We start from the raw sequence: 21,938 nt of genomic DNA on the forward strand, positions 1-21,938 counted from the left end.
CCATCATTTAGTATCTTGTCCCTTGGATAAGAAACTAGTGGAGCAACATACCTCATGCCCAGATTATAAGCTCTATTCATGCTTGAGAGGCTTCAAGGAGTAACAGTCCATTTGGGAGGGAAATGGGAGTCAAATATGGCATCATTCAGATGTGACCCACACTTAACCTGTCATGCTGTGAGCTGGTTCTGAGCATGGATCATTGACTGTAATGGAAACCCACATGCAGCAATAGATTTTTTTTTTTGTGGGAGTGACAATGCTTCGGAAACTGCATTTATGTATACAACTCTCTCTAAAAATATCATTTATATCATCACACTGGGGCAGGAAGAGAAGACGATACTGGAGCAGGCTGCTGACTCTGTGATTTTGACTAGCACAGTGTATATTTGTTCACATTTCAATTTACTCCATATAGCCTGAATTCTTTGTGGCATGAATTCCACAAGATGTTGGAAACATTCCTTTGAGATTCTGGACGAGGTTGACAGGATTGCATCATGCAGTTCCTGCAGATTTTTCAGGTGCACTTTTATGCTGTGAATCTCCCGTTTTAGCACATGCCAAAGTGTTCTACTGGATTCAGATCTGGTGACTAGGAAGCCCACTGAAGAACATTGAACTCATTGTCATGTTCATGAAACCAGTTTGAGACAGCTTTTGCTTTATGACATGGTGCATTGTAAGTAGGCATTGGAAGATGGGCCATGAAGGGATGCACATGATCAGGAACAATGCTAAAATAGGCTGTGCATTCAAGCAATGAATGAATGGTATTAACAGGCCCAAAGTGTACCAAGAAAACATTCCCCACCCTATTACACCACCTCAACCAGCCTTGGACATGACACAAGACAGGTTGTGTACATGGTTTCATGCTGTTTGTCCAAAATTCTAACCCAACCATCTGTCCCTCAGCAGAAATCGAGATTAATCAGACCAGGCTACATTTTTGTCCAGTTTTGGTGTGCCTGTGCCCACTGTAGCCTCAGATTTCTGTTCTTGGCTGACAGAAGTGGAATCTGTTGTAGCCCATACTCCTCAAAATTCACCATGTTGTGCATTCTGAGATGCTTTTCTGCTCATCACAATTGTTCAGAATGTTTATCTGAGTTACTGTAGCCTTTCTGTCAGCTTGAACCAGTCTGGCCATTCTCCATTGACCTCTCACATCAACAAGCCATTTCCATCCACAGACCTTCCACTCAGTGAATGTTTATCTTTATTGTACCATTCTGAGTAAACTCTAGAGACTCTTGTGCATAAAAATCCCAGGAGATCAGCAGTTGGTCTGTTGGTCTGGCACCAACAATCATGCCACAGTCAAAGTCACTGAGATCACATTTTTTCTCCATTCTGATGGTTGATGGGAACATGCATTGCACTGCTGCCACATGATTGGCTGATTTAGATAATTGCATGAACGAGTAGGTGTACAGGTGTTCCTAATAAAGTAAGTGTAAGTTTTCAAAGCCAAGAGCAATGTGTCCCTTTTTTTCGTGACAGATGCCCAGAGTCAGATGCTTTTCAGGTAGTTTTATTTGTTACAGGTATATGCTACCCAAAATTCAGATGGGCTTACTTGGCCATGGTCTGTCACCTATAGAGGGATTATGGAAAGGCAAATATGATTTGAGAGCTAGAACTTCATCTGCAGAGTGTATTTTGGTTCTGTGTTTGGGCTGAGGAGCATTGCTCAGATAAAGCATACCTGAAAGTAAATTCTGTTAAAGGAGACAACATACGCTCTCTCTCTCCCTCTCTCTCTTTCTCTCTCTCACTCTCTCCCTTTTTTCTTCACTGCTGTGGCACTTTTAAGTCCATATGTCTTTGAAGTGGAAGCTATTGTTTCTTACAGCTTGACTCTGCCCAGAAAACGGGCCGTGTGTGTGTGTGTGTGTGTGTACTGGAACTTGTACGTCTTACTGTCTGTTTTGCGTTCCGGATAGGCCAAGTTAAATATATAAAGGCGGCCATTCATGGTTATGAAATATTGTTTGATCATTCTTATTTTCACAGTAACCATTGTATAATGGATTATTTTTGTTCAAAGTAAACTTTTCAGTAGTCGGTTTTGGCCTGTTTTCCCCTTTCTTTCAAATACATGACTACTTTTTTGTTCATAATGACACTTTCCAGGATGATGCCTTTGTTTGAACATGTTTGGCTGCTGTCCTGCTCATGTACTGAGGTCACAATCAGCCTTGATGCTCTCCTTCCTCCATTTTTTGCGAACACATCTTTGATCTTCTGAACTCGAGTGTGTGCTTTCTCTATGGCAACGTGATCGTGTGTGTAAATGTGTGCATGCATATTCCATATTCCTGGATGGTGTTTGACTGCTCTGTGCTCAAATCCCTGGAGTTTTTCTCTCTCTCTCTCTCTCTCCTCTGTCTCTCAGCTACTGGAGGATTTGATTTTATAAAGCCTGAGCTTCTATAAAACCTGGCACTTCCTTACCTCTCTGCCTGCTTCAGAGTCTGTTGACAGCATTGTGTGATTTCCTCCTGTCAGTAGTGCTGTGTATGTATATGTGTGTGTTTATGATAAACGCCGGGAGCAGGAGCGTGTGCTGATGGGCACGACCATTATTGTTGTGGAAAAGAAGCTGGCTGGCACATGATGGTCGTGCGTATGAGTCTAGAAGCAGAGGGGAGTGAGATTAATGGAGGTGATTTGTCAAAAGCCTGACCTTGTCCACACTGACCATTGCCTTTCTCACAATTGGAGATAGAGAGGAAAAATACTGTTATAGGAGCTGCAAGAAGAATTCACATTGTAAATAAACCTGCAGGCGCTTGTTTATGAGCATCACACCATAGTTTTATTGTCTTGTCTCTGTCTTCAAATTTGCAGGACACTAGAAACCTCAAGAATGCTTGCCTATGGAACTCGTGACTTGATTCGATAGCAGATTTTCACTCCTTTTTATAGTTTTTATCTGGCCATTCTCTCCATCTGTAAGCAGTGGAGGTCTCTTTCTTGCTTCCCATGAGATTTTAATCAGGCTGTCGCACATCCAGGGCTCTTTAAATAAGCCCTCTCTGGCTGGGGGATTATTAACTGGCCCATTGGGTTTCTTTCTATCTGTTCTCTCTCTCTGTCTCTCTTTCTCTCTCTTTTTCCCAAATAGCACAGCCCTGAAATACTGAAGCTAGAAATATCCCACTCCAAGTTCAGTCTTTTAAACTGTCTAAACAGAAGCCTCCACCTAGATCAGTTGCCCACAGTCTTAAAGCAGGCTAATTTTACATCTATTATCATTAATATAATATGCGACTTTGAACTGGTGTCAGCAGCCTGAGGCGATACCACCATACGTTCAACCGCGGTCCTCCTCATTGGTATCGCAAATGAACAGAAGTTAAGGTCAGTGAACTTTCTGTAAGCAGATAGACATCGAACTAGGCTAGACTTTTATCAACAGGTAAACACCTGCCGTGCTTATCACAGATTTTAAGCCGTCAGGATGTTAGCATGTATTTTTAATGCTGTTTGAAGGGTAATTTTACATCCCATCAAAAAAAACACAGCTGACTTTTACGTTTTTTCTTCTTCCCCTGGTTAAAAAGTAAAATCACATTCATGTACAAAGTAGAATATCATTTGTGGAGTTTGGCAGGCTTGTTTTTATATCAGTAAATTAAATGTTTGGCTTGCACTCCAGCATCTCTCTGTTCTAGCCTGATTTTGGGGGAATTATTAAACAGGGCTGGGAAACAGCTTGATGAGAGAACAAGGGGTAGAAAGATGGCATGCCTTTCATTTCTTATTCATACTCTTTATTGGAAATGTCAGGGGTGCTGCCAGGGAGGCTGATGGTATTGATTGTCTACATAATTGCACATTCTTTAAGTACTTTTTGATTGGCCTTTCAAATGCTAATTCAGGAACATTGTCTTGGCAGAAAAAAAAAAAAACAACACAGCACAATCAGGCCTTGATTTACAATGATAATGTGATAGGAACAGAGTGTGGCATAACCAAAACTCCTCAAAATTCTGAAAAGGTGGGAGAGACAGGGGAGGTAAAATCGACAAAGCCTTGTCAGAACTGTTATGGAGGTTCGAACTTTACTACATTAACAATTTTGACCTCAGTGTCAGGGCTATCAAAAGTTATGAGGCAATAGGCAGCTGATAATAGAGACTGGATTATGAGCCTCTGACAGTTTGGCAGTGCCAGTGTGGCTCTAGTGCAAAGAGCACAATATGCTACTCACTGGCACTACAAACTGTGGTGTGTGCTAGTCTGGGTGTGTGAATTTTGCTTATGTTAATTATGTACATTCAGTGACCATATTATTAGGAGCACCTTCCAATCAGCCAGCCAAGTGGCGGCAGTGCAATGTATAAAGTCCTGCAGACAGAGGGTCAAGAGCTTCAGTTAATGTTCACTTTAACCATCAGAATGTGAGAAAAATGTTATCAATGAATTGGACCATGGAATGGATGTTGATGCCAGACAGGCTAGTTTGAGCATTTCAAAAACTGTTGATCATCTGGGATTTTGAACAGAAGCGCTGTTGTGTGAACACACAACAGTGCAAAAAACAACTCATCTTTGTTAATGAGTGTGGCCAGAATGGTTGGAGTCTACAGGAAGGCTACTGTATGTCAAATAACGACTCTTTATAACTGTGTTGATTTGAAAAACATCTCAGAATGCACATATCAAGCCTGGATGTTCTACAACAGCAGAAGACCACATCATGTTCCACTCTAGCCAAGAACAGGAATCTCAGGCTACAGTGGGCACCAGCTATGCCATGTCTTCAACTGATCAGTATTATGAAAAATTTAAAGATTCTGCGCAGACCACAGCTGCTCACAGCTACATTTCATGGTCCCAAATGAGAATCCATCTTGTCTGCCTCCTCCGCACATTCCCCTACCACTGTAGTCCTGGCACGAACTATAACACATACCACGGCACTCAAAACTAAGCCATAATATGGGATATCTGACCGTAGAATGAAGAATCTGGTGTGAATAGAGGTTTCAACATGACCACTGTTTCTAGACTTTCTGTTTTGACTCATCAGAGACTCGATGCCAAGTAAACTGGCTCACAGCTTCCTGGCTTTGGCTAGTAAACTGATTACGGTATTTTAAAAGAAGGAGATAAGTTCAAAGCAGTATTTTCCAGTAGGTCTACGTTTTGTTCCGCAGTCACACTGGATACTTGTAATGTAGGGAGTGAGTGTTAGTTTGTGAAGTGCTATTTCACTTGGGGTATGAGGTTTCATAAAATGTTATATGACCAAAATCTCCTGTAGGGGAGTTGCAGCACATCCCACCCCCGAGCCCCTAACCCCCCCTCCCGCCACGGTTGAATTAGATTTTGATGTGCTGTAAACCTGCTGCTTTCATTTCCGAACCCATTTCATAAACATTACTCAAACAGCTGGGCCAGCCAGCAGGAGGCACTATACATCCCACCTCCTCCCTGCCAGCAAAGCTGTGCCTGGTAATTTAGTGAAAGATGCAGCTAAATGAGCACAATCAAGCCACGCACTTCATTATGTTCAGTTTCTCACTCTCTGTGTGTTTGTGTGTGTGTGTGTGTGTTGTTTAATCTCTCTTTGTGTAACTTTGATCTGTCCATAGTAGTCAGTCACAAAGGATTATACATTGTGTGTGTGCTTGCATGCATTGGTGGGGGGGATGCAGCTTTCAAGTTTAAGTTAATCCATAACAGGTAACTTTTCCTAAAGACCTCCAGAAAAACTTTATAATGGTGGAATTGGAGGAGAGTGTTGAACAGATCGTGATCAGTGAGGCAGGAGTACTTTGTCATAGGAAGTATTGCTGTTTACCAGTGCAGCTTGGCGGACATTTTGTCTTAGCTTGCCGTGGCAGATGGCAGATCCTATTGGCATCCTGAAAGTGATGAATCAACTGTGTTGTCTTTTTCTGCATTTTTGACTCCTTCCTTGGTCCCATTACAGCAGAGTAGGGCAGGGTGATATGATGAGATAATATCAATATTGAAATAAATCACATCACTGTGCTCTTCTGTGAAAAACAGTAACACCTAGCAATTTGGACGTTAAAATATTTTTGAATTTAAATATTTTTATTTCCCGCTTTCAAATATTTTACTTTTTATTTGTTAATATTCTGTAAGTGTTTTATTCTGGAGAGGGTTGCTGTGGATCCCGAGCCTACATTCCCCTTCGAAACTATTGAAATGTCTAGTCAGTTCATTTTTTGGTTGTGCTGTACCCCAAAGATATTTGGGTTTGAGATCAAAAGATGGATATGAGACGAGAGTTTAGGATTTCAGCTTTTATTTCCTGGTATTTACATCTAGATGTGTTAAAACAACATAAACCTTTTGTATCAGACCACCCAATAATTAGGAGAGCAAATGTATAGGAACAGATAAGCACTGAAGTATATTAAAGTAAATAAACTTCATACTTGGTAGAATATCTCTTTCTTATAATAACTGCATCAAGCCTGAGACTCACTGCATCATCAAATTGTTGGTTTCTTCTTTTGTGATGCTTTTTCGGATGGGTTTCTCCCTTCAGTCTCCTCTTCAGGAGGTGAAATGCTGCTCAACTGGGTTAAGGTCTGGTGATTGACTTGGCCAGTCTAAAACCTTCCACTTTTCTGCCCTGATAAAATCTTTTGTTGAGTTGGAAATGTGTTTTGATTATTGTCTTGTTGCATGATAAAGTTCCTCCTGATTAATTTGTATGCATTTCTCTGTAAATTGGCAGACAAAATGTTCATGTAAACTTCTGAATTCATTGTGCTAAATTCTGAATTCATTCTGCTGCTACCATCAACGAGTTACATCATCAATAAAGGTTGCGCCAACCCATTCGGTGTCTGTTGATCAGTACACCAGTGGTTTCTTTCTTTTTCAGAACATTCCAAATTGTTGTATTGGCTATACTCAATGTTTGTGCAGTGCCTCCGATTGATTTTCCCCTCTTTTGTCAGCTTTAAAATGGCTTTTCTCCCATAGACAGCTCTCTGATCTTCATGTTGCCTTATCCTTTTTAACAACAAATGTAGTCATCTCAGGTGAAACTGAAGGCTCAAACCAAGAGTCGATGTTCAGAGCTATTTGGTAAATGGCACACTTACATAGTGCTTTTATCCAAAGCGCTTTACACTGTGTTTCATTCACCCATTCACACACACACACACACACACCCCAATGGTAGCAGAGCTGCCATGCAAGGCACTTACTTGCCATTGGGAGCAACTTGGGGTTCAGTGTCTTGCCCAAGGACACTTCGGCATGTGGAGTCATGTCGGCTGGGAATCGAACCGCCAACCCTACGATTAGTGGACAACCCGTTCTACCACCTGAGCCACAGCTGCCATTTATTGTTTAAACAATCAATCTACCTGGACACACCTCGGTAACAAGTAACACCTGTCAGTCACGTGTTCCAATATTTTTGCTCACCTAAAAATTGTGTGGTCTGATACAAAATGTGCTATGTTCTATGTCATTTAACACATCTACATATAAATACCAGGAAATAAAAGCTGAAACTTTTCTCATCTCTTTATCTCAAACCCAAATGTCTTAAGTCAACAGAAAAAAAATGAATTGGCCTTGCCATTCCAATAGTTTCAGAAGGGACTGTATATCAGGAATTCATCCTGGATAGGATGCCAGTCCATCACAGGGCATCACACACACACACACATTCACACCTAGGGGCAATTTAAAGCTGTCAGTCCATCTGCTGGTATGTTTCTGCGAGACGGGAAGAAAATGAAATATCAGAGGCAACCCACTGTGAGCATGTGACCCTCCTAACAGGCAGAAACCTGAACTTTATTTTTTTTATTTATTTAGATGTTAATTATGAGACTCTGTAATGTAGAAGGTTTCCTTTTTTTACACAATCTGGAGGACTCTGAGATTTCTTTCCATGGAGTCACGCATGTGCTTGGTCATGTTATGATTGAATTTACTCTTGGCCTTGGCCTTGGCCTTCTCCATCATGACCCCTGCAACTTATCTGAAAGCCTTGTTTTCCATCTCTGATTTCTCCTACATTCATAACATGCTGCATTCCCTTCACTGACTCTCTGTAGCTACCCTCACCAGATTTAAAACAAAGCCTACAAAGCCCAAATGGACCAGCACCCACCTACCTGAATAGGTATATCAAAACGTGCCTTTGTACGATATTACCTTCTAGGCTCGAGTTTATCCACAATCCTTAAAACACAAGAAAGACATGCATCAAGACTCTGTATAGGCACCCAGTTGGTTGTATGGACTCTCCAAGACTCCAGACTGGCTGTCTGCAGACCAAGACTGAAGGCATGCCTCTTTAGTAAACACTTAAACAAGCACTAAATCTACACCAAACATGCACTTAACTAGGTATCAGCTAACAGAATTTTAGCTTGGTGTAATTCTTACACCCTCATCTATTTATACTACTGTGAGGATATGTTTTCTGTGGAGACTATAAAGTAAGTCACTGTGGATAAGGCATCTTCCAAAATCCTGGAAATGTGTCATTGGACCATAGTTATAATTTGCTGAACACAGGACTACTGTTAGAGTTAATGAGTCATGTTCAAAAGATATTTACACGGTAAAAGTTCTCCATATTGAGAGTCTGCTTGTGTGGGTACATACGTCGAATTTCTGGGCATTCCATTCAGTTTATGCAAATCACCAGTGTGTAGTTCACGCCTCAAGATGGCTAAAAAAAATTTCTGAGTAGAGGTGTCAGAGGTAGGGTTTTTCAACTGTCAACACCACAGTTTTAAACATAAGTGCTTACTTTTAGGCATGAAAAAATCAGGGGATTGAAAATGTGGACCAATGGAGCACTTTGTGTCAACATTCAAGTTGAGAATCGCACATAACTCCTCTGGAATGCCTCTGTTTTCCAGCAAACTCGACCCTGTGAACACGACTCCCACACAACTGTCCTAGTAGCAATTAAATCTCTAGTTATGTGCATATACAACTCCAATTTCGAAAAAGTTGGGACAGTATGGAAAATGCTAATAAAAACAAACAGGGGTGATTTGTAATTGTGTTTTGACTTGTATTTAAACAAAAAAAAACGTATAAAGACCATGTATTTGATGTTTTATCTAATCAGCTACATAGTTGTTTGAAGATGCTTGCAACACATTCCAAAAAAAGTTGGGACAGGGGCAATTTATAACTAATAGCGATGTGACAAGTTGAAATAAGAAGGTGATGTGAGACAGGTGAGGCAATGATCTAATCATAGTATGTAAGGAGCCTGCAAAAAAGGCCTAGTCTTTCAAGAGCAAGGATGGGTCTAGGCTTGCCAATCTGCCAACAGATGTGTCAGTGAATAAACCAACACTTTGAGAACAACATTCCCCAAAGACAAATCGGCAGGATTTTGGCATTTCATCTCGTATAGTGCACAATATAATTAAATGATTAAAGGAATCCGGTCAAAACTCTGTGCGTAAAGGGCAAGGCTGAAAACCACTTCTAAACGTGCGTGATCTCAGATCCCTCAGACATCACTGTCTTAAAACCTCTCAGGAGTCTGTAATGGATATCCTGACATGGGCTCGGGAATACTTTGGTAAACCTTTGTCAGAAAACACCATTCGCCACTAAATCCATAGATGCAAGTTAAGGTTTTACTATGCAAAGCAGAAGCCAAACATCAACACTATCCAGAAACGCCGCCGACTTCTCTGGGCTCTCTCTCATCTGAGATGGACACAGTAGCACAGTGGAATCGTGTTTTCTGGTCTGACGAGTCAACATTTCAAACAGTTTTTGGACAAAACAGCCGTTGTGTTCTCCAGGCCAAAGAGGAAAAGGACCATCCAAGCTGTTATCAGTGTCAGGACCAAAAGCCAGCCTGTCATGGTATGGGGGTGTGTCAGTGCCCATGTCATGAGTAACTTGTATATCTGTGAGGGCACCATTAATGCAGAAAGATGTGTACACATTTTGGAGCAACATATGCTGCTATCCAGAGCAGGACAACGCCAAACCACATTCTGCCTGGATTACAAGCACATGGTTGCGTAAGCAGAGAGTGCGGGTGCTAGCATGGCCTGCCTGCAGTCCTGACCTGTCTCCGATTGAGAATGTGTGATGCATTATGAAGCGCAAAATAAGGCAACAAAGGCCAAGTAAAGCTGAGCAGAAATGCATAATGGATGAATAGGGGAAAATTCCACTTAACCAACTGGTGTTTTTAGTGTCCAAACGCTTAATAAGTGTTATTAAAAGAAAAGGTGACATTACACAGTGGTAAACAGTCAACTGTCCCAACTTTTTTGGAGTGTGGTGCAAAATAAATTTAATTCACAAAGTAAAACATCAAATAATGTGTTAATAATGTGTTTTCAATATAGTACAGGGTGAATTTAATTTTCAGTTGATTGTTTTTTGCATTGTCCATACTGTCCCACTTTTTTGCCATTTGGGATTGTAACTCAACACTGAATGGATTCAGCCCTCTGTTAGTAAAAAGAAAAAAAAAGGAAAAAAAAAAGTTAAATATCAATGTGAATATGCTTCGAATATAATTTTCTCATAAGGGTACCAATAATTGTTGGACATCTATATTTAACAAATATATTTTTTGATAAACCTGTTTGCAGTTGTTTGATATCAATGAGAGCAGAGTATTTTTGTGATTTTTTTTTTTTTTTTTTTTTTTTTTAAACAAAAGATCAAGATGTTAAATAATAAAGGCAAATTTTCACAGCCTTCTTTGATCATATTTACCAAGGGTGCCAATATTAGTGAAGGGATATCAAACAATTGAAAACACAACACAGGTTTATCAAAAAAAAAAACTTTGTTAAATATAGGTGTGCCACAATTATTGGCACCCCTATAAATTCATATAAGAAAATATATTTGAAGTATATTCCCACTGCTATTTAAAAAATGTTTAGTACACCGGGGTGACTAGGAACAGGAAATTGTTCGACCATGACTTCCTTTTTCACAGGAGTACAAATATGAGTAACACACAGGCCAAATTCCCTTAGTCATTCATAACAATGGGTAAGACCAAGGAATATAGCTGTCATGTGCGGCAAAAGGTTGTTCAGCTTCACAAAATGGGAAGTAGCTATAAGAAAATAGCACAATTATTGGAAATGCCCATTTCCACCATCGGGGAAATAATTAAGAAGTTCCAGTCAACTGGAAATATCATGAATCAACCTGGAATTGCACGTGTCTATATTGTCTCAACGCACTGTGAAGAGGGTGGTTCGAGGATCACAGCTGGAGAATTGCAGAAGTTAGTTGCGTCTTGGGGTCAGAAAGTCTCCAAAACTACAATCCGAAGTCATTAACAATTTTTTTTTGGAAGGGTTTCAAGAAAAAAGCCTCTACTCTCATCCAAAAACAAACTTGAGCGTCTTCGGTTTTCCAGACACTACTGGAACTTCAAATGGGATCGGGTTCTATGGTCAGATTAAACCAAAATAGAGCTTTTTGGCAATAAACACCAGAGGTGGTTTTGCTGCACACAGAGAGGTAGCCATATGGAAAAGTACCTCATGCCCACGGTTAAATATGGTGGTGGCTCTTTAATATTCTGGGGTTGTTTTTCTGTCAGAGGACCTGGATATTTTGTTAGGATACATGGCATCATGGACTCTATCAAATATCAACAGATATTAAATGAAAACTTGACTGTCTCTGGCAGAAAGCTTAAAATGGGCCATGGTTGGATCTTCCAGCAGGACGATGATCCAAAACATACATCAAAATCAACACAAAAATGGTTTACTGACCACAGAATCAAGGTGCTGCCATGGCCATCCCAGTCCCCTGACATGAAACCCATAGAAAACCTGTGGGGTGAACTGAACAGGAGAGTCCACCAGTGTAGACCTCAAAATGTGAAGGATCTGGAGAGATTCTGTATAGAGGAATGGTCTCAGATCACTTGCCATGTATTCTCCAACCTCATCAGGCATTATAGGAGAAAACTCAGAGCTGTTATCTTGGCAAAGGGAGCTAGCACAAAGTATTGACTAAAATGGTGCCAAGAATTGTTGTACACTTGTATTAACAAAAATAATTGATTTTGGATAAATCTGTGTTGTGTTTGCAGTTGTTTGATATCCATGAGAGCAGAGTATTTTTGTGAATTTTCTGAACAAAAGATCAAAAGTTTAAAGAATAAAGACAGTTTTTCACAGCCTTCTTTGCTCATCTTTACCAACTGTGCCAATATTAGTGGAGGGCACTGTAGATAACCATATTTTAAGACATACCGTCTTTCTCTCCTGTATACATTTTCTCTTACTTGTCTACCTTTTATTTCTAATGGTTGTTAATCACCTTGTAAAGTTACTGCCCCAACCGCTGTGCTCTCAGTGGAGTAGCCTCACGCTCTGAGGGCTTATTAGGCGTCATTGTGTGTCCCATAAGGATGCAGGTGCAGTAGAGGGAGATCAATAATCTTGTGGCTTTAACAGCTATCATTAGAGAATGCAGTTGAGTGAGTTAATTCATTGAGTTGATTGCTTTCAATGATCGTTCCTTGTGTAGAGTTTAGTGAAGCCAACTGCACTTGTCTGGTAACTTCATGCTCTCTCTTCCCTACTCTCTTGTCTGTCTGTCTCGCTCTTTACCTCTTTTTCCTCTGTTTCTGACTTGCTGTCATTTTCTCTGTCAACTCTTCAATCTCTATTTATGTCTCAGTCTGCCCTATCTGTCTTGTACTGACTGCTTTATTTCTACACACTCCTCTCTCTTTTATATGTCACTCCATTTTCCCCTCAGTTTTTCCTGATGTTTTTTCTTTCATTTTGTTCTTCAATATGTCTTTGGCTCTTTCTGTCTTTCTGTCTCACCCTGTCTTTTTCCCTCTGTGATTGCTTACTATCTGCATCTCTCTCATGTGGATCTCTCTCCTTCTGTTTGTCCTTTATCTTTGTTTTTCCATGTTGCTCTCTCCATGTCTGATCTCTTTCTCTCTGCACTGCTGTCTCTTTCTCTCTCTGTGTATACCTCTCTCCTTTTCTTAGTCCATCTTCCTCCCCAACTTTTGGGTGACTCTCCTGGCCTCTTATTGCCATGGCAACATCATGCCGTCTCTGTGGGCTACATCTTTAATTACTTTTAGACAAATGTGAGTCTTTTCTCCTCTCTTCTTGTTTAATATTTGCTGGCAGTGGCGAAGTCCCCAGGCGCGTCCAACCCTGATTAGTGCACGCTGCCGCTATTTGCATAAGAAAAGTGAATCGTGTTTGCGTTAGTGACCCTAGAGGAAGATTAGCAACATTAGCATTCCGCAGCTCACAGGCCTCAAGTGTATTCTAGGTGCCGTTGGTGTCACCTTTCTTATTCTCCATAAACACGCATGCAGCTGCAAGCACTCACAGTGAGTGGACACTGCTGTCAAGATGATTTTGAAGGCAGGTGGTCGCACCAGATAAATTAGCACATAGTATATGAAGATGTAACCACTGTGCCCCCGAGCAGGTGGTGTGTATTTGCAGTGGAGTTTTAGTTCTGATATTTAAGAGGGTATGAAAGTGTTGATGTGCTGGAGAGAAAGATGAGGGTTTCACCTCTATTATCAGGAGGCTGGAGGAAAACACCCACTGTCCAGCTGCCCCTGAGCTTTAACTCACAGTTTCAACTCAGCTGTTGTGATTGTGTGTGTGCTATAACTACAGTATTCTCAGTGGGATGTATTTAGTGTTAACCTATGCATGTTCACTGAGGGGCAAAAACCAAAATTGTCCACATCGGTATTCAGACTTAAGAATTACCTGTGGCCTTCAATGCATTCTTCAAGGCAGAGATGTCTCTCAGTCATCTGTTGTTAACACTTTGAACATAAGTGCCTTTTTCATCTACTTCAGTGAGAAGTGCAGCACCACTGTCTGACTATTTGTTGTAAGCACAATATTTAATCCTGGAGTTTGCTCTCCGTAAGCTTTATGCTTTCTTAAACAGATAGTACCAAATAGTGCTGTGTGCTAGGGATGAGCAGATCAATACTGACATATGGATACTTTCGATCTGGACACTACCTTGAGCCTAAAAATCTATCCTAATATAAAAAGTATAGATAACGAGTGAGGAAAAAAAGAACATCCGTCTTGTCCCTTTGCCCGCTGGTCCATTTCATACACACACAAAGAGTCAGGCAGACATGCAAAAATGAATGAGAGGGAAAAGAAACATATCAGTGTTATTCCACGCCCATGGAGAAAAAAAGGTCATCAGCGAGTGTTCTTTCGAAGAAAGTTGTAGAAACGCAACATCTTACAGCCAGTTCTGTCTCAGTTCTACAGATTCAACATCAAGAGCATCTTAATCTCATTCATAATTATGTGCTTCAGTTCAGCATCTTCCTGCTCAAAGGCCAGACTGCAGGGCATTGTGCACACAGTAGAAATGTTAACTGGTCAGCAGCAGCTCTCAGAGCAGGCGCTGTGTGACATCAGTGAGCCATGGACCTCATGCACCCAGGGAATTATCTGTTTTAGAAACTCCCTACAGGCAAATGGTAATAATTTGTCAGAACCAGAATCATTTGACATTTTAACAAGTTTTTTTTTTTTTCTCAATGATGGACACTCTTCTCAGTTAGCCATCAATAACCATAAGCAGAACTGACCTTCCCTTACCATATACAACATACACTACGGTCTCCTCTGAAAGTATGGGAACAGGCAAGGCCAGTTCTATTGTTTTTGTTATAGATTGAAGATGTTTGGATTTGAGAGCAAATGATGAATATGAGATGATGGAACAGAATATCAGCTTTCATTTCCTGATCATTACATCTAGATGTGTTAAACAACTTGGAACATGGCGCCTTTTGTTGGCACCCACCCATTTTTCAAGTGGTTAAAAAAATTGGAACATGTGACTGGCAATAAAAAAAAAAGTTTCTTGTTGAACAGATGTGCCCGGTTCGATCGATTGTTTAAACAATAAATAGCTCTGAATGTTTACTTTTGGTTTGAGCCCTGAGTTTCACCTATAAAGACTGCATTTGTTGTTAAAAAAGATAAACCAACATAAAGACCAGAGAGCTGTCTATGGGAGAAAAGCAAGACATTATAAAAGATAGAAAATGTATCAGAGCCATTGCACAAGCATTGGGCATAACCAATACAACAATTTGAAATGTCCTGAAAAACCATGAGACATCAACACAAGAAGACTGTGCAAATTATTGTATCAGCATAGTCTTGATATTACTAGCTACTGGGGCATGGTTTAGCTCATATGTTCTAACCATGGGTCTGATGTGTTCTCTAAGGAATCGTTACAAACACTGCAAAAAAAATCTTATCAAGGGAAAATATCTTGAATTTAGCCATATTTATCTAGTATTTCCTATTATAATTCCTTAGATTTATATAGCGCTTTTCTAGTCACTCAAAGCACTTTACATTGTATGGGGGAAATCGCCTCAACCACCACCAGTGTGTAGCATCCACCTGGATGATGCGACGACAGCCATAGTGCTCCAGAACACCCACCACACACCAGATATTAGTGGAGAGGAGAGGAGAGTGATGTAGCCAGTTCAGGGATGGAGATTTTTAGGGGGCCATGATAGATAAGGGCCAATGGGGGAATTTCACCAGGACACCTGGGTTATACCCCTACTCCTTTACGAGAAATGTCCTGGGATTTTTAATGACCACAGAGAGTCAGGACCTCGGTTTAACGTCTCGTCCGTTAATAAGATTACAATTAACCATACATAAGATCATTAAACATATTTCTAGACATTTATACTCATTTCAACCATTACATGTTCTAGTTCTATTGGTAGATCATTTTGCTTCTTTGTAGGAATGATCCGGCAATAAAAAAAGACAATTTAAGGCTTGAACTTATTTATAAAAATGCTGAGAATTAATTACTAATCTTATATTTGTTTTGTTGTAATCTTGTAATAGGAAATACTAGGTAAAGCTGACTATATTCAAGATCTTTTCCCTTGCTAAGATGAAATTATTATTATTATTTTTTTTTTTTTTTTTTTTTGCAGTGCACTGGTATTGCCCAACCCTGCTGCGTGCTGACTGAAAAGCTCTCAGTAGTGAGACTTCTAGTTCATTATGTGAAAAATTGAGCTTTCCTTCCTTTAGCCTGCTACCATTAGTATAATTATTAGGATCTGCTGTGTACCACTGGTATTTTATAGACTGGCACCTGGTTAATTTGCACCAATCTGAGCTAGGTTTAATAAGGTCTATATAATTACATCTAGGACTCATGACGTTCAACCCCAATATGTGCAAAAGTCTATGCAAAAGTCTTAGGCACACTAGTCTTAAGGGATAGATTTTGTGGAGGGAATTTGCTGGAATGGTTTTGAAAGCATCTTGGAGAATCTCCTTCAGTTCTCCTGGAGATTTTCACACTTTGTCACACGTGTTTCTGTTTGCAGGTTAAAAAAAAAGAGTGGCATCCTCTCCTCTTCTCTCTTTCTGTGTGTTTGTGTGTGTGACATTAGTCATCGAGCAGTGACATAACGCTGTGTTTGAATATCACTGGTTTTAGTGTCAGTATCCATGTAAAGTCAGTCTCTTTGTTTGTGTTTCATTTCACTAAGTTTGCCTTTGTTTCTTCTTTCTCTTTTTCCCTTCCTCTAGCTGGATGCTCTGACTCTCTCATTAAAGAGTTGCATCATTTCCGGGTGCTGGGAGATGAGCAGGTGGGTTGTGAACATTAAACTCTAATTGTAGACACACACACACACACACACACACTTGCTGTCTCTCAGAGGACAATATTGACAGGTTGTCCTATCTGACAGCTTCTTAATAGGCTCGTCTGCTGTTTCTTCATGCCACTCAATAAGTCTGCTCCAAGCAGCGAGCAGCTTTCTGTCACCTCCACTCCTTTCTGTTACTATCTCTCCATCTCTCTAACCCAAGACCACTATCTGCCTCACAACAGGTTTTTCATCAAAGTTTTTCTTGTATTTCACAATGATTTGTGAAAGCGTTTACAAAGCGAACATTTTGAGCTCCATCAAGAAGGCCAATTCTCCTTTGTTGGCTTTATATTACTGTACTGTGGCAAATGTGTGGCTCTCTCATTATAGTGCTCTTTCTCTCTCGGTCTCTTCATCTCTTTTGTCTCAGAACTCTGTTGTGTTTGTCTCTAAACACCATCTTTGAGCTCTCTCTCTTTCTTTCTCTCTCTCTCTCCCAGTATGAACGGTACCAGCGCTATGCGGCGGAGGAGTGTTTGCTGCAGATGGGGGGAGTTCTTTGCCCTGCTCCAGGCTGCGGGGCGGGTCTCTCCCTCGAGGATGAACGCAGGAGGGTGCAGTGCGAACTGAAAGATGGCCTCGGATGCGGGGTGAGTCACTCTCCTCCTGCAAAAATATTAACATCTTAAACATCTCTGAAACAGAAAAACTACTCCTGTAATGTTCAATGCAGCTCATTTACCATCATTTATGTCATCCGTTACAGCTTTTAAATCTGTAAATTCATTAAACGTCTGACCTTAGCGCTTGCCTGATTCCCTGATAACCTTCAGAGGAAAACTCTTTATTCTTAAATGAATCTTTAGACATATAAATGCAGCAGCATCAATGCAGGGCCAAATCACAGTTTTTAATTCTATTATATAGTAGGAAAGTACGCGGTTTCGGACGCAGCCTATGGCTTCAAGCAGTCGTCTATTTGCACGTATAGCAGGACAAATAATTAACTGCACTTGAAGCTTTCGTAAAATTAAAAATGAAACAGCCAAAACTGTATACGGTATCATAACGAAGACCACCTGTATGTCGATATGTGAAATCCTGAAGGGAACGTCGGATGGCGTGGCGCGGTGACGAAATGACGTGTGCCGTTAATCAATCTATGTTCTATAACATGTAAAATGGGAACATGAAAGGAGTATTCTAAAAGCAACTCATGTAAACACCTTAATCACAATATTGTCTTATTCAGAATAAGGTCCATAATTAGATTACTGCTGTCCATGTAAATGTAGTCATTGAATGTAGATTTAGATCCCTAATGAGCAAGCCAGAGGCAACAGTGACGAGGAAAAACTCCCTGAGTAAAGGAACCAGATTCAAAAAAGAACCTCTTCAGGTTGACACAGGATAGTGGGATTATAAATCATTAGAGTACAAATGATGTTCAGTATCAGCATATTATGAAAAAGAGACCTGAGATGAGCACAAGACATCTCATCTCTTTATGATTACAGCAGCAGTTCTTTGATGCAAATCTACAGTATTCCAGTGTGAGTCAATCCACTGAAGCAAGAGTGAATATACTGATCTTGCCAAATGTAAATGTTTAGAGTATCCATGTGGGACCATCCACAGTAACAGAAGTGAGTCACAAGTGCAGAAGCAGAGAATCAGTATGTTGGAATACAGAGGCAAAGTAGAAGTAAATGTTCTTGCATCATTTCTTGATAGATACAGTTACATGAAAACCTTGACTGTATAATTACACATGGGTACATTGGAAAACCAAATCTCCACAATCTGCTATGTTTTGTTTTTGTGCTGTATGATAGTCTCACAGTCATGTGAAAAAATAAGTACACCCCATGGAAATTGTTGGCTTTTTTGACAAGCAAATGTTCGATCCTCTTTGAAACGGTGCCTATTAATAAAGTTGACAGGTGTTTAAGATCGGGTGCCAGTGATTAGAATCTGCTTAGAGAGTGCAGGTGGAACCTGTCTTATTTATATCCCTCTCATATATAGCGTCTGGTGTCCCCTTTGTTATTGAGGTGTGTGGTGTCATCATGCCAAGATTTACAGAGTTCTGTAAGGCCTTCAGAAAAAACGTTGTGGATGCCTATGAGTCTGGCAAGGGATTTAAAGCGCACCTATTATGGTTTTGAAACGTGCCTAATTTTGTTTTAGATGTATCATACAATAGATTTACATGCATCCAAGGTCAAAAAACACTTTAATGTGCTCATAATTTAAATTTCAGCATTACCTTTTTTCCCCCCAGTGTCACAAATGACTCGCTAAATGATCCGTTCGAAAAGATTCATTCTAAACTCCTCTTTTCAGAGAGCATGCTCTGATTGGTCAGATGTCCCAGTCTGTTGTGATTTTGTCTACCGCTGTCAGCGTGTGTGGAAAAGGAAACGCCCACTACCATAACGAGTTTCAGCTCCGTCTGTTCATGAGCAGCGGATGAAGACCAGAAGCGGGGCTTTTAGTTACAAACCTACCTAGGTTAGTACAGGAACTAAGTCTGCAATTACTAACGACTCGTTTCAGCTGTTCAGAATCGGTTCCTTCTTTTGGGAGTCAATAACTCAGTTTGTCGTGCGCTTTGATTTTTGAAACTTTTTGCAGACTTTTTACGTTCACAAACAGCTCTAGAACACACTACATGAACGGTAATATTTGAAAAACCATAATAGGTGTACTTTACCTTAATTGAGATGCATTTTTCTGTGTGTGTGTGTGAAATCATTTTGGTAGCTGGTTGCCTACTCTCATCCACTGTCGAAGAGTAAAATGTTACAGTCCCCATTTAAAACCTAGACCTTAGCCAGGGTACATTACACGTGATGCAGGTTTTTTTTTTTTCGTTCAGCATTTCACATTAATTAATCTAAAACACGAACAATGAATATGTCCTTATATTGATATTAGGTAAATATATAGTACTTAATCTAACAGCTTTTAAGTGACATATATTGGAATCATTATTTTCTGTGGCTGCAGCACAGATGGTGTTATATTTGGCATATGGGGCGACTGTGGCTCAGGTGGTAGAGCGGGTTGTCCACTAATCGCAGGGTTGGTGGTTCGATTCCCGGCCCACATGACTCCACATACCGAGGTGTCCTTGGGCAAGACACTGAACCCCAAATTGCTCCCGATGGCAAGTTAGCGCCTTGCATGGCAGCTCTGCTATCATTGGTGTGTGAGTGGTGTGTGTGTGTGAATGGGTGAATGAGACAGTGTAAACCGCTTTGGAAAAAAGCGCTATATAAGTGCAGACCATATGGTGCACTTATATAATGGCCTATAATGCCATGACATTATACTCTACGCAGTCATGTATATGAGGAATGTAACAATTTGAGATTCAGCCTAATTGCTAGAAAATGATTCAGTGGTGGATTTTTATGTGGACACTAGTTAACATAAGAAATGTAAAATCAAAATGTTACTGTTGGTAGATAAATATAAAACAAATGCAGAATGTTCATTATAAATTTCTGATAATGCCTTTTCATGATTTTCTCTGCGTCATACAATACAAATATGATGTATAAAATTGTGCAGCATTAAAATATTTCAAATAATTATATGTAACTTTAAGGAATTTTACAGCCCTACTGTGTATAAGGGAACCTGATTTCTTTATAGGTTTTAAGTATTTCTACCCATTTTCCTCTGCAAACTCAGATGCACTGCTGACTATAATGGTGTTAACATATCCGCCATCAAACACTCCTTTGGTTTATTTCTGACACACATCACAGAGAATATTGAACAGCGCTGCTATTCTCTTAGACTCGCTTATAAAGGTTTGAGAATCAGGTAAACAGAGTAGAAGCTCAGCGCAGTCTCTGCATGCAGGTAAGTCTTTCTTCTGGTGGTTCAAACTGGGACGAAAAGTAGAGATGAACTTCTACCCAGTACATCACTGCATCCCTGCACTGATAATGTTTGTATTTGCAAACATGCAATCAGTCAGCACTAATGGCTGCCAAACAGCACCCTAATCTTTAATCAACTGGCTAATTAGAAAACATCATGCAAATGGTGTGGCAATTACACCCTAATCGCTGTATGATTGGACAATAAAACGAGCAGCAGAGGGCAAGGAAGTCCCCATAAAGTAGAGGGGTCGGAGGCCACTGAGCAGTTGGGGAAATGCACTATTAGTGGGCAGACTGATAGCAGGGTTAAGAGTGACTGAATTTGGGGGCAAAACCATTATGAAAATATTATAGATTAGGAATGTTGTTCAGAGCATCAGTCACCAAGCTTCTCTCAGCGTATATATACAGTCATGTGAAAAAATATAAGTACACCCATGGATATTGTTGGCTTTTTTGACATATTTGGACATGCAAACATTTGATCAACTTTGAAACAGTATCTATTCTATAGAGATATAGTGAAAAAATCTCCATTTATAAAAACAAACAAACGGGGGGAAAAAAAATCATTTCCTCACTCACATCAGGTTTATTAAATACAGATATAAATAGTAACACCGTGTTATATCTCTAGTGTAACACAATCACGTCACATTGTATATATATATTTTAGTGTTTTATGTTTAGGCTAATTATCTTACTTATGATGTGTGGAAAAAATTACTTATTGTGTCATTGCTATGTTGTGTATGTCAGGGTTTTTTTTGTTGTTGTTGATGTTTTTTGGGGGGTGTGGGGGTGTGGGGTGGGGTTACACATAGGTCCCTAGAGGACAAAAATGTCCATGTCCAAAAAACTGTCATAGAAATATTATATATTAATATTTTTTTCCCATTTTCACTGACGTTGATTTATTTATTTATTTATTTATTTATTTATTTTGCCAGCATCAGTTCTAATCATAATTACCAAACATTCATTCATTTTCAGAATTGTAACCCATTAAATGCTGGTTTGTTTACATAATGCCACAGATGTTTTTGTTAAGGAAAAAAAGAAATAGTAATTATTTTCCATATACTAAATGCTGAGCAGAATATTTTTTCTTTGATTGTTACAGTCTTTGATATGTCGATGATTAACAACAACATTCATTTTGATGCATTCATATTTTTTAGGCAGTGTCAGATTAAAAAAAACAACAGCAACCCTATCACTCAGGTCCATAAAGGACAAAAATGTCCATGTCAAAAAACTGTCATGGAAATATTATATATTAATATTTTTTTCTACTTTCACTGACTTTTTTTTTTATTTTTTTAACCAAACATTCATTCATTTTCAGAATTTTAACCCTTTAAACACCG

The 21,938-nt window shown here is 39.8% G+C and overlaps 1 protein-coding gene across 2 annotated transcripts in view; it reads left to right on the top strand.

Annotated features, from left to right (window-relative positions):
* The window catches only part of prkn (parkin RBR E3 ubiquitin protein ligase), a 119,131-nt gene that overhangs the window by 84,983 nt on the left and 12,210 nt on the right, over nucleotides 1–21,938 (top strand). For both annotated transcript variants that reach the window (XM_053620787.1, XM_053620786.1), the window contains exons 8-9: nucleotides 16,605–16,666; nucleotides 17,170–17,319. In XM_053620787.1, the coding sequence (XP_053476762.1) occupies nucleotides 16,605–16,666; nucleotides 17,170–17,319 (212 nt within the window). The remainder of the gene's footprint in view (nucleotides 1–16,604; nucleotides 16,667–17,169; nucleotides 17,320–21,938) is intronic.

Source organism: Ictalurus furcatus, chromosome 3 (genome assembly GCF_023375685.1).
Source record: "Ictalurus furcatus strain D&B chromosome 3, Billie_1.0, whole genome shotgun sequence".
NCBI classification, from domain to species: Eukaryota; Metazoa; Chordata; class Actinopteri; order Siluriformes; family Ictaluridae; genus Ictalurus; species Ictalurus furcatus.